At 48.7% G+C, this 13,536-nt stretch overlaps 1 protein-coding gene across 4 annotated transcripts in view; it reads left to right on the plus strand.

Annotated features, from left to right (window-relative positions):
* Positions 1-13,536, plus strand: part of dclk1a (doublecortin-like kinase 1a) — a 475,245-nt gene that overhangs the window by 423,807 nt on the left and 37,902 nt on the right. For all 4 annotated transcript variants that reach the window (XM_038818045.1, XM_038818046.1, XM_038818044.1 and 1 more), the window contains one exon: positions 11,269-11,382. In XM_038818045.1, the coding sequence (XP_038673973.1) occupies positions 11,269-11,382 (114 nt within the window). The remainder of the gene's footprint in view (positions 1-11,268; positions 11,383-13,536) is intronic.

Genomic DNA, 13,536 nt, shown 5'->3' on the forward strand with positions numbered 1-13,536 from the left:
GATGGTTTTGGCTGAATGGTTCATTTCGGTTTTAGGCTTTGCGTGGGTCTGTACTATTCTTTTATCTCTAGAGTTGGTTTAACACATTTCTTCAGATCAACTGAGGTGATTAATATGTGGCCTGGTTATTGTGTTGAGCATTGTGCCACATAAATGAGGCAGATATAAAGTGAAGGGAAAGTACATAAGCAGTGAAGAGCTTTGGAAAAACCTGCATTTGCATTGAATCAGATAATACTGTTAAGCAATGCTGGTGCTTCCTAGCTTTTGCAAACCTGCAAAAACTTTTATTCACACCCCTGTAAATTTGTATGTTAATATTGTGGATCTGCTATAAAAGAAATTCCAGTTAAAATCTATAATGGAAAATTGCATTTCTGGCAAATCATGCAATAGTGAACAGAACTGTTTAATTGCAGTTTGTTCAATGTCCATATTAAAACAGTATCCTGGTAGGGTCGCAAGTGTCCTTGTTTGCTTAAAAGCAGTTTCAGGTATACGGTATCTTAGAGCAATCATATCTTTTTAATTGAAAGGATTTTGGCAGTAGAGCCACCCTGAATCTTATTTATTTCCATAGTGCCACTTTTAAAAGACATCGTTATCTAATTGCTTTGCTAGTTTTTTTTTTGTATTTCCAATATTTTGAAGAAAAGTTATACTTTAAAATCATGGCCGGAATTCTCCAGATGTTGGGATTCTCTTTACGCCAGCAGCACACCCCCGCCCTTGGGCTTCCCGGCAGCAGTGAGGTTGCTTCAATGGGAAATCCCATTGACGGGGGGGGGGGGGGGGGGGGGGGGGGGGGGAAGAATCTCAACGCCAACAAACGGCGCGCTGCCGCAAACCACGCAGCTGGGGAAACCGAAGAATCCCACCCCATATGTAAGATTTTAAGAGACTGACCATGTAAAACCAGGCTATGGCCGAAATTCTCCGGCCGTTGGGATTCTCTTTTCCTGCCGACTGTGCACCCCTGCCCGTGGGTTTTCTGGAGGCCTCGGGGGGCTTCAATGGGAAATCCCATTGACAAGCGGCAGTAGTCGAGTATCCAAACACCAGTGACTGGAGGTGAGTTATGACAGAATTTCCAGCCACTAACCTGCTCTGAGCTGTGCTGGGGCCACAATTATTCACAATGTATATCAATGACTTTGACGAGGGAAGTGAATGCATTATTGCCCAGTTTGCGGATGACACAAAAATAGGTGGAAGGCAAATGGTGATGTAACACAAAGTGCCTACAGAAGGATATAGACAGGTTAGATAAGTGGCCAAAACTTGGCAGATGGAATGTAGTATAGGAGAATGTGAAGTTATGCACTTTGGTAGGAAGAATAAAGGAGCTAAATATTATTTCAATGGAGAAAGATTGCAGAAAACTGCAGTAGAGAAGGATTTGTGAAGGATTACAGAAGCATAAATCACAAAAAGGCTAGCATGCAAGTTCAACAGATAATTGGGAAGATAAATTAAATGTTGGCCTTTATTTTGAAGGGAATGGAGTACAAAAAAGAGAAATCCTGTTAAAACAATGCAAGTCGCTAATTAGACCACAGCTAGAATACTGTGAACAATATTTTGGGTCCCTTATCTAAGGAAAGATACACTGACATTGGTGGCAATCCAGAGAAGGTTTACTAGGTTGGTCACAGGTATGAAGAGATTTTCTGATGAGGAGAGGTTGAGTATATTAGGCCTGTACTCAATGGAATTTAGAAGAATGTGAGGTTATCTTATTGAGACAGAATGGATTTTCAGGGGGCTTGACAGGGTAGATGCTTAGACAATGTTTCTGCTTGTGAGAGAGTTTAGGGCTAGAGGGCATCATCTCAGAGTAAGGGGTCACCCATTTAAGACAGAAATGAGGAGGAATGTCTTCTCTCAGAGGATAGTGAATCTATGGAATTCTTTACCACAGAGAGCAGTCGAGGTTGGGTCATTAAGTATGTTCAAGGCTGAGATAGTCAGATTTCTAATCAGTAAGGGAATCAAGGGTTATGGGGATAAGGCGGGTAAATAGAGCTGAGGATTATATCAGATCAGCCACAATCTCATTGAATGGTGGAGCCGACTAGATGGACCACGTGGCCGACTTCTGTCCCTACGCCTTATGGCTGGTCAAGTTAACTTCCTGGTCAATGGTAACGGCCACTCCACTCCAACCCCTCCATCTCCTCTCTCCCCCCCCTCCCCAGATGTTGATGGTGGGACATTTGATGATACTAATGCCATTGAATCACAATATTGTCTCAGCCCTGTTGCTTGTGGACATGAAGTTATTAGTTTCTGAGGAGTTATAAATGGTAATGAACATGTCAACACCTGGACCTTATATTGAAAGAAATGTCATTGATGAAGCAGCTGAAGATGGTTGGGCTGAGGACACTGCCCATAGGACCATAAGAAATAGAAAGTAGGTCATTTATTTATTTACTGGTTTTGATTTAGGTACAGTGAAAAGTATTGTTCTGCGTACAGTCCAGACCGATCATTCCATACATGAAAAACATAAATACACAATGTAAATACATAGACACAGGCATCGGGTGAAGGGTATGGAGTGTAGCACTACTCAGTAGAGAAGAGGTGTGAAGAGATCAGTTCAGTCCATAAGAGGGTCATTCAGGAGTCTTGGAACAGTGTGGAATAAGCTGTTTTTGAACCTGTTAGTGTATGTTCTCAGACTTTTGTATCTCTTGCATGTTGGAAGAGGTTGGAAGAGAAAATAACCCAGTTGGGAGGGGTCTTTGCGTATGTTGCCCGCTTTGCCAAGACAGCGAAGGTGTGGACAGAGTCAATGGATGGAGGTGTTTTCACGGGATGGATTGGGCTGTGTTCACGACTCTCTGTAGTTTCTTACTTGGGCCGAGCAGTTGCCATACCAAGCTGTGATGTAGCCAGATTGGATGTTTTCCATGGTGCATCTCCAACAATTGGTAAGAGTCAATGTGGACATGCCGAATTTCCTTAGTTTCCTGAGGAAGCGTAGGCGCCGTTGTGCTTTCTTGGTTGTAGTGTCGACATGGGTGGACCAGGAAAGATTGTTGGTAACACCTAGGAATTTGAAGCTGCCAATCATCTCAACCTCAGCACCATTAATGCAGACACGGGTGTGTATAATTTGCTTTCTGAAGTCAATGACCAGCTTCTTAGTTTTGCTGACGTTGAGGGGGAGATAGTTGTCATTACACCATGCCACTAGATTCTCTATCTCCCTACTTACTCTCACTCATTGTTGTTTGAGATCTGACCCACTACGACCGTATCATTAGCAAGCTTGTAGATGGAGTTGTAGCCAAATTTTGCTACACAGTCGCGTGTGTATAGGGAGTATAGTGGGGGGGGGGCTAATTATGCAGCCTTGCAGGGCCCCGGTATTGAGAACTATAGTGAAGGAGGTGCTGTTGTTCATCCTTACTGATTGTGGTCTATGGGTCAGGAAGTCGAGGATCCAGTTGCATTCAGCCCTTTAAACATGCTCCACCATTTAATAAGGTCATGGCTGATCATAGATTCATCCTACAATCCCTACAGTGTAGAAGGAGGCCGTTTGGTCCATCAAGTCTGCACCAGCCCTCCAAAAGAGCATTCTATCTAGGCCCACTCCCCAATCCTATCGCCGTAACCCAACCTAACCTTTGAACACAAAAGGGGGATTTAGCATGGCCAATTCATCAATCCACTGAAGCTAACATGCACATCTTTGGACTTGGAAGGGAACCAGAGCACCCAGAGGAAACTCAGGGAGAATGTGCAAACTTCACACAGTCACCCAAGGCCAGAATTGAACCCGGGTCCTTGGTGCTATGAGACAGCATTGCTGACCATTGTGCCACCATGCCGCCCTGATCTAACAATCACTAAGTAAGTCCACTTTCCAGCCGATCATGGAGAGACCCGTGACGTACCATCAATTCGACTCAAGACACAATTAGGATCTGAACTGTGGCTTTAATCAGCTAGTTGTTAGCCCGGTGGTCGACTACAGAGTAAGGCCGACCACCGGGAACTCTGGGTACTTATACCCCGCATCCGAGGCGGGGTCTACTTGCCTCTCAACCAATCAGACGAGAGGCACATAACCAGCCAGAGCCAATGGGAAACCCATGCTCTGCACCAATGGCAGTGCTCACATTCATACCACCACAACCCGGTAGAACTGTAAATGAACCAAAGTTCTTTATTCTTACTCGATGTGGACTCCCTGTGCCCTTATTAAAACAACCATCTTCCTTTTTGCTAGACATCACTCCAGGCAATGGAATGATTTCCCTTGATTCCTACAGTGCCGCTTCCAAGTATAGAGGAGTACAGATTCGTTAGCTGAGGGAAGGTGGTAGTGGGAATCAACCAGAGGTTTCCTTGCCTATGTTGGACCCAATGCCAATGTTGCGGAGTCCCAGAGGTACTTCCTCCTGACTGTATACCATGGTGATACCACCTCTGGATTTGTCCTGTTGTGGGGCAGGAAATACTCAGCGAGGGTGATTGGGGAGTCTGGGGCTTGGCTGAAAGGTAGGAGGATATAAATGTCAGTTGGTGCGTGACCAGTCTGTGGGACATTGCTCCCAGTATTGGCAACAGAAATTCCCAGATTTGTTGCCAGGAAGGCTGCAAGGGCTAGGCTGCATTCATCTCTCACAGGTCTGACAGAATAGGACCAAGGGTTGCACTTTGGGTACAATCAGCAACCCCGGGCACAAATTGCAGACATAATAAAGCTAATTTTGTGAAGTGAATTTTTGTCCAAGTTTTTGTTCAAATTCATTTGCAACTCCCGAAACATGAAATCCCCCTCAGATCAGGGCAACTCGACATCATTTCAAGTCGTAATTTTTTTTTAAGTTGCGGCTAAAAAAGGACAAACAGCCTCTTCGAAGGCCTACAAGCAGGTGCAATTAATAGAAACATGCCACAGTGATTGATTCAACTTTGGGGCATTGCCAGTTTTGTGGGCGGGACCACCTTCTGTAGGATAATTTGCACTGGATATAATTTGTGCTTAGAATTCCTAAATCATTTATGCTTGTTTAGCTGATTTTGGAATACCAGCACAACCTAGTGGAATTACCCGGGCTTCAAGTCTTGAAAACTAAAAGGGAAATATCACCTGATATAACACTATTATCCGATTTTTTAAATTATGAATCAAACCTGACTCCAAAAAGAAGCAATTACTTTTTCCAAGTCAATATCAGAATGCTGATGGAAGGCTTGAGTACTCCGGCTAGAAAAACCATGATATTGATTGCAGGAAAAACTAATAACACATGTATATTTAAAAGCAATAAATTAAATAGCCGTGCTATGAGCTGAAAGGTCAAAAATTACAATCTTAGAAGTAATGGGAAGTGTTGAAGTTCCCATTTACGAGTTAGGTGCGAATCTATTCCAAATGGATGCAGCTAAAGGCTAATATTGGTACTGAGGGTAGTGTTAATTTGGACAGTTCTGTCTCAACTGAAAACAAAAAGGAAATATTCCCCCTTCAAAGGAAAGAATGCCCTATTTTAGAATTAGTTGGCTACAAGGTGCTCAAAAAGAGAATTAGAGACGGTGACGGGGGAGGCGGGGCCTTAATTGGTTCTTCCCCGCGCTGGAGCGGTGCCATGGAGGAGGTGATAGATTGGAGGTTGATCCCACTTCGGGAGGGGTCGGGCTATTGGCGGGAGTTTCCGGGGTCAGCAGAAGTTAGCTGACCCACGGAAGTACAATGGAGGACGGTTCGCAGCTGGGAGGGTTCCTAGCCTGGGAGGGAAGGGAGGGGGGGGAAAGGGGAATACCGAGTTGCTGCTGGTAGGGTCAAGAAGGAGCTGGTGGGGGCTGGGGGGACAGAGGTGAGGTGTTGTCGCTGTGGGAACTGGGTCGGGCAGGGGGTGCTGGCCTGGGGTGGGCAGTCGACGGGCTATGGCTAGCCGACGGGGGAGGGGGGCAGGACGCCCTCTGATCCGGTTGGTCACTTGGAATGCGAGAGGGTTGAATGGGCCGGTGAAGCGGTCGAGGGTACTGGCTCACCTGAAGGGGCTAAAGGCGGATGTGGCAATGCTTCAGGCGACCCACCTGAAGGTGGCGGACCAGGTCCACCTGAGGAAGGGATGGGTGGGGCAGGTTTTCCACTCTGGGTTGGATGTGAAGAACCGGGGAGTGGCGATTCTGGTGGGGAAAAATGTGTTGTTTGAGGCATCTGAGGTGGTGACGGATAAAGGGGGTAGGTATGTTATGGTTAGGGGCAGGCTACAAGGAGAGAAGGTGGTACTGGTCAGTGTGTATGCCCCAAATTGGGACGATGCGGGCTTTATGAGGCGTATGTTGGGACGGATCCCGGATCTGGAGGCAGGAGGTCTGATCATAGGGGGGGACTTCAATACGGTGTTGGATCCTTCACTGGATCGGTCCAGCTCTAGGACGGGTAGGAGGCTGGCGGCGGCCAAGGTACTGAGAGGGTTTATGGATCAGATGGGTGGAGTGGATCCGTGGAGGTTTGTGAGGCCGAGGGCACGCGAGTACTCTTTCTTCTCCCACGTACATAGGGTCTACTCTCGGATAGATTTCTTCGTGGTGAGTAGGGGACTGATTCCGAGAGTGGAGGTGGCCGAGTATTCGGCCATTGCAATCTCCGACCAGGCTCCGCATTGGATAGAGATGGAGATGGGGGAGGTGCGGGACCAACGTCCGTTGTGGCGGTTGGATGTGGGGTTGTTGGCGGAGGAGGAGGTGTGTAGGAGGGTCCGGGCAAGTATTGAGGGGTACCTTGAGGTGAATGATACGGGGGAGGTTCAGGTGGGGATGGTCTGGGAAGCCCTGAAGGCAGTAATTCGTGGGGAGCTGATATCCATCCGGGCACACAGGGAGAGGAGCGAGAGGAGTGAGAGGGATAGACTGGTGGGAAAGATGCTGGAGGTAGACAGGAGGTACGCAGAGGCACCAGAGGAGGGACTGTTGGGGGAGAGGCGCAGCCTGCAGGCTAAATTTGATTTGCTGACCACTAGAAAGGCGGAGGTACAGTGGAGGAAGGCACAAGGGACAGTGTACGAACATGATGAAAAGGCGAGTAGGATGCTGGCTCATCAGCTGCGTAAGCGGGATGCGGCTAAGGAGATTGCTGGAGTGAGAGACAAGAGTGGGAATGTGGTGCGGAAGGGGGTAGAGGTGAATGAGGTCTTCAAGGACTTTTACGGGGAACTGCACCGGTCGGAGCCAACGGGGGATAGGAGGGGAATGGAGAGGTTCCTTGACGGGCTTTCTTTCCCGAAGGTGCAGGAGGAGAAGGTGGAGGGGTTGGGTGCGCCGATTGAGCTGGAGGAGCTAGTTAAGGGGATCGGGCAGATGCAGTCAGGGAAGGCACCGGGGCCGGATGGGTTCCCGGTGGAATTTTATAAAAAGTTTGTGGACCTAGTGGGCCCCTTGCTGGTGCGGACACTCAACGAAGCGTGGGAGGGGGGCTTTGCCCCCGACGATGTCGTGGGCGCTGATCTCGTTCATTTTAAAGAAGGACAAGGACCCCCAGCAGTGTGGTTCATACAGGCCCATATCTCTCCTCAACGTGGATGCTAAGGTGCTGGCAAAAATCCTGGCCATCAGGATAGAGGACTGTGTGCCAGGGGTTGTGCAAGAGGACCAGACAGGTTTTGTGAAGGGAAGGCAGTTGAACACGAATGTGCGGAGATTGTTGAATGTCATCATGATACCGGCGATTGAGGGTGAGGCAGAGATAGTGGTGGCGCTGGATGTGGAGAAGGCCTTCGATAGAGTGGAGTGGGGGTACCTATGGGAGGTGTTGGGGAGGTTTGGATTTAGTGAAGGGTTCATTAGATGGGTAAGGCTGCTATATGAGGCCCCGATGGCGTGCGTGGCCACGAATAGGAGGAGGTCGGAGTACTTCCGGCTTTACCGAGGGACCAGGCAGGGTTGCCCCCTGTCCCCCTTGTTGTTTGCACTGGCAATCGAGCCGCTGGCGATGGCGTTGAGGGATTCAGAGAGGTGGAGAGGCTTGGTGCGAGGTGGAGAGGAACATAGGGTGTCGTTGTATGCCGATGACCTGTTACTATATGTGGCGGACCCGGTGGGAGGGATGCCGGGAGTGATGGAGTTACTAGCCGAGTTTGGGACCTTTTCAGGTTATAAATTAAATTTAGGCAAGAGCGAGGTGTTTGTGGTGCACCCTGGAGACCAGGAGGAAGGAATTGGTAGGCTCCCGCTTAGGCGGGCAGGGGAGAGTTTTAGGTACCTGGGGGTGCAGGTGGCCAGGGACTGGGGGACTCTTCACAAGCATAACTTCACCAGGCTTGTGGATCAGATGGAGGAGGAGTTCAAGAGGTGGGACATGCTGCCATTGTCGTTGGCGGGGAGGGTACAGTCCGTCTAAATGACGGTGCTTCCGAGGTTCTTGTTCCTCTTTCAGTGCCTGCCCATCTTTATCCCCAGGGCCTTCTTTAGGAGAGTGACTAGCAGTATTTTGAGCTTTGTGTGGGCACATGGGACTCCGAGAGTGAAGAGGGTGTTCCTGGAACGAGGGAGGGATAGAGGCGGGCTGGCGCTGCCCAACCTTTTGGGGTACTATTGGGCAGCCAATGTGTCAATGGTGCGTAAATGGGTGATGGAGGGGGGAGGGGCGGCGTGGAAAAGAATGGAGATGGCATCATGCAGAGGTACGAGCCTAGGTGCCATGGTAACGGAGCCGTTGCCGCTCCCCCCTAAGAGGTTTATCACGAGCCCGGTGGTGGCGGCGACCCTAAGAATCTGGGGACAATGGAGACGGCATCGGGGGGGAAACAGAGGGCTCGATGGAGGCTCCACTGGGTGGCAACCATCGGTTCATCCCGGGGAACAAGGATGGGGGATTTAGGGGGTGGCAAAGGGCGGGCATCAGCAAATTGAGGGACCTGTTTATTGGCGGGAGGTTTGCGGGCCTGGGGGAACTGGAAGATAAATTTGGCCTTCCCCAAGGGAACATGTTCAGATACTTGCAGGTAAAGGCGTTTGCTAGGCGACAGGTAGAGGAATTTCCTTTCCTGCCCTCGCGGGGGTCGATGGACAGAGTGCTTTCGGGGGTGTGGATCGGAGAGGGGAAGGTGTCTGACATTTATAAGGTAATGCAGGAGGTGGAGGAGTCGTCAGTGGAGGAGCTGAAGGCTAAATGGGAGGAGGAACTCAGGGAGCAGATAGAGGACGGGACTTGGGAGGATGCCTTGGAGAGAGTTAACTCTTCCTCCTCATGTGCGAGGCTTAGTCTCATCCAATTTAAGGTGCTGCACCGGGCCCATATGTCCGGGACAAGGATGAGTAGGTTCTTTGGGGGTGAGGACAGGTGCACCAGGTGTTCGGGGAGTCCAGCTAATCATGCCCATATGTTCTGGGCATGCCTGGCACTGGAAGAATTCTGGAAGGGGTTCGCAGGGACGGTGTCGAGGGTGGTTGGATCCAGAGTCAAACCAGGGTGGGGACTCGCGATTTTTGGAGTTGCAGTAGAGCCGGGAGTGCAGGAGGCGAAAGAGGCCGGTGTCCTGGCCTTTGCGTCCCTAGTAGCCCGGCGGAGGATCTTGCTGCAGTGGAAGGATGCGAGGCCCCCAAGGGTGGAGACCTGGATCAGTGACATGGCGGGATTTATAAAATTGGAAAGGGTCAAATTTGCCCTGAGAGGATCAATACAAGGGTTCTATAAACGATGGCAGCCTTTTCTGGACTTCCTGGCTCAAAGATAGGTATCTTGGTCAATAGCAGCAGCAACCCGGTGGGGGGGGGGGGGGGGGGGGTGGGGGGGGGGGGGGGGGGGGGGGGGGGGGGGGGGGGGGGGGGGGGGGGGTGTTCATTATTGTAGTGTCTATTCTGTAACTTTACAATGTGTTAATCTGCGTTGTTGTTAAAATGCTGTGTTGTTCATGGAGGTGGGGGCGAATGTATATGATTGTTAATATTATTGTTATTTTTGGTATTTTTCTAAGGTGCGTCATTGTTGTACAAAATCAAAATTTTTTCAATAAAAATTATTGCAAAAAAAAAAGAGAGAATTAGAAATGTCACATTGGGTGGAATTTCACGGAAGAATTTCGAAGTTTGTGTGTGGCAGGTTTTGCAGGGGGTTTCCCACGAGCTCTGCTGGCGAGTTCCTGACCACTATCAAACGACACAGTCACTTTTTTGGGCCCTGAGGAGTTTCTCTCCAGTTTAGCCCATATTTGGAATTGTTTTCAACACTGGGGAGCTAGAGTTCAGGCCGCCATTTTGAAAGGGTGCACCGATCTTTAAGTGTGCTTGTGGCTCCCCCACACCCTCCTCACCCTTGGGCATTACCCCACAAACCCCAAGTGAGGACACCCTGCTATGGGGTCGCTGGGGTCCCTCCTCTTTAGGCGCCCCCCCTGCCCCATTACAGGCATCCCTTCCAGGAACCACACCCGTCACCCCCCCCCCCCCCAAAAACGCCCAGAGACTCCTACACCTGTCCTGCACCCCCACCTTCATACCCCCCTCCACCATCCTTTTATAGGCATCTGGCCCTGTCCTTTGCAATGCCACCCTGGCACCTGGGCACCTTGGCACGGCCTCAGTAGCAATGTCAAGGTGCCCATGTTCCACGGGGAGTGCCAGAGAGCCACCCTGGCCACTCAGGGGCCTCCAATAGACCCGGAGACCCCCCCGGGTGCTTTTCCAGATGGTCCTCCTTTGTGTGGACCAGTACTGAACGTTACCCGGCTGCAGCCTCACTGGGGAGGCTGGTTGATCCCGGGAGGCTGGTAGATCCCAGGTAAATGCGCCTACGTAGGTTTAAAATCTATTTAGATGCATGCCGTTTGGTCATGCCCCTTTGGTCGGGATTTTTATTTTGATGCCTGGCAGGTCTTAGAATATCTCGCAAGGCGTAAAGGCTGCTGGAAAGCATACGGTCGGCCTCTCCCGTTATTTACCGACTTCGTTCCACTATCGCAGAGCACAATGCAGCTGGTAGATTGTGCCATTATCTTATAGGGTCATAATATCCTGCTTAGGCATGTTGTTTGGGCAGAGTAATATGGTACTTCCCTACGCTATGCTGCACTTGACCTGGGGATGCTTGCTATTGACAATGCGTGCCTGAAAGAGGAAAGTATTTAATTCCCCAAAACTACAGTCATTACCTAGATGAACACGAAGGAAAAGTAGAAATACCACTACCCCCTCTTTTCAGCATGATGTTTGTTTGAAACTTTCAGAGGAATGCAAAGACTATTTTAAAAGTATTCTTCATTACTGATTTCCACTTATTTTTACTTATTTCCCCTCTTGTAGGATGATGGGTTGCCAGAGAATGAATATCAACTTTCGGTGGCTGGAAAGTTACAGAAACATTTCAACACAGGCCCCAAACCTAGCAACACCACAGCCGGAGTGTCTGTGCTAGCAGTAAGCATCAATAATTATTAATAATTCATGCTATTCCCATGAAAAGACAGTACCCATTTTGTAGTTGGCATGGTTAAAATTCAAGAGAACATAATTTTCCCTTTCTGCTGTTATTTCATAAAAGTGCCCATTTTCCTCTTTCCCTATCTGCCACATCCCCCAACCCAAAGGACACAAACATTATAATATGGTAGGATCCATGGGAACTGTAAAAGGTCTGCTCTGCTGTTTGTTTTTTTAAAGACCGAACTTTGTGCAAAGAGACATATACAGCAAGTAGTGATTTCCGTAGTTTAATTCGATTTCTGTCAGCAAAGCAAAATGGATACTGTAATTTGGACAGCTTTGGTGGATTTTAGCCCTTAAATACAAATGCTGAGATTTTTCTTGCAGGTTACTTAATGAATGGAACAAGTAATGCATTAATACTTTCACCACAATCTTACTTCATGATTAGCCTTAATAAGAATTCCAGAGTAGATGGGAGAAAGACGGTGAGGTGCAGAAGCCTACAAGAAGATGAGCCATCCTAAAAAGGGACTCGAGATGGTCTTGGCATAATCTTGATGATAAATGGTTCTGTCATTATATTATATTTCACTCCACTTACCGAACACCCATTCATATGGACCGTGTGAGTTGGAAAGGTTGCAATTACCAAACTACTTTTTATAAATCTGACTATTCTTCCATTTTAATATACAGGTGGGTTTGTATGGCATAACGTTTTGCTGGCCTCATTTTATTTGAACCATTTGCTGCCCAGTGTAGTCTAACTCCATTTCCCAACCTTTATCAAAAATAGTGGCTCGAACAACATCAGGAAATAACCAGCTTGACTGGTATGCAAGGTTCCACCTGTGCATGTAAAAATTTGCAAATACACTGCCGCAGGAGGATCTTAAATGTGGCATTTTTAATGTAGTAGTACTACACTTGGATTCTTTAATAATGCACCCTTGAAGCACCACTGTTAATGCTGCCATTCAGTGATCTGCATGAGATGATAGTCTGCTATTAGTAAAAGCTTCCAGCACAATACCAGCATATGGACATACAGAACAGTAGCAGAAATAAGACCAGCAAAAAGGTCGGCGGAGCCAATTTTGTATATCCATTCCTCCATAAATCTTGACACCATTTTAGATTGGTTTAAATAAAAATAAATATGAAAAAAAACAATTCTATGAAACATTGTAAAATATTTATATTTTGATTTATGTAAGTCAAGAACAGGAAAAGGTAGACGTAAAGGAGACACATTGGAATTGGCATGTGGTAACAAGTAGGGTACGGCAAGGATCCATACTTGGATCTCAGCTATACAACTTAGATGAGGGACTTAGCACAATGTATGAAAGTTTCCGAGGCGGGAAAGAAATTGGGAGGATGATGCATAGAAGCTGTCGGAGATGGAGACAGGTTGAGTGAGATTGCAAGAACATGGCAAAAAATATATACAATGTGGTGAAGTAATCTGTTTTGGTAGAAAAAACAAAAAAGCAAAACTGTTTCGAATACCAAGAGAGTGGGAAATATTTGAATTCAGAGCCTCGTACATAAATCACAGAATTTTAACATGCAGTTACAGCACACAATTAGGAAGGCAAATTGCAGGGCCCAGATTTTCGTCATGAGAGACATGGGCTGGGATTCTCCCCTATCCAGCGGTCCTGGGGGGGGGGGGGGGGGGCAGGGCGATTTGACCCCGAGGAGTGCCCCCACGGTGGTCTGGCCCGCGATCGGGGCCCACCGATCGGCGGGCGGGCCTGTGACGTGGGGGCACTCTTTTTCTTCCGCCTTCGCCATGGTCTTCACCATGGCGGAGGTGGAAGAGACTCCCCTCCCCTGCACATGCGCCGGGATGACGTCAGCAGCCGCTGATGCTCCGGCGCACGCGCGGACTTAAGCCGGCCGGCGAAGGGGGGTCCCAGCGTGTTGGAATGGCGTGAACCACTCCGGCGTCAGGCCACCCCAAAGGTGCGGAAGTCTTCGCACTTTTAGGGGCCAAGCCCTCACATTGAGGGTCTAGGCCCGCGCCGGAGTGGTTCCCGCTCCGCCGGCTGGCGTGAACGGTCTTTGGCGCCACGCCAGTCAGGGCCTAAAGGACTTCGCCGGCCGGCTTAAGTCCGCGCGTGCGCCGGAGCATCAGCG

This window comes from Scyliorhinus canicula, chromosome 14, assembly GCF_902713615.1.
Source record: "Scyliorhinus canicula chromosome 14, sScyCan1.1, whole genome shotgun sequence".
NCBI classification, from domain to species: Eukaryota; Metazoa; Chordata; class Chondrichthyes; order Carcharhiniformes; family Scyliorhinidae; genus Scyliorhinus; species Scyliorhinus canicula.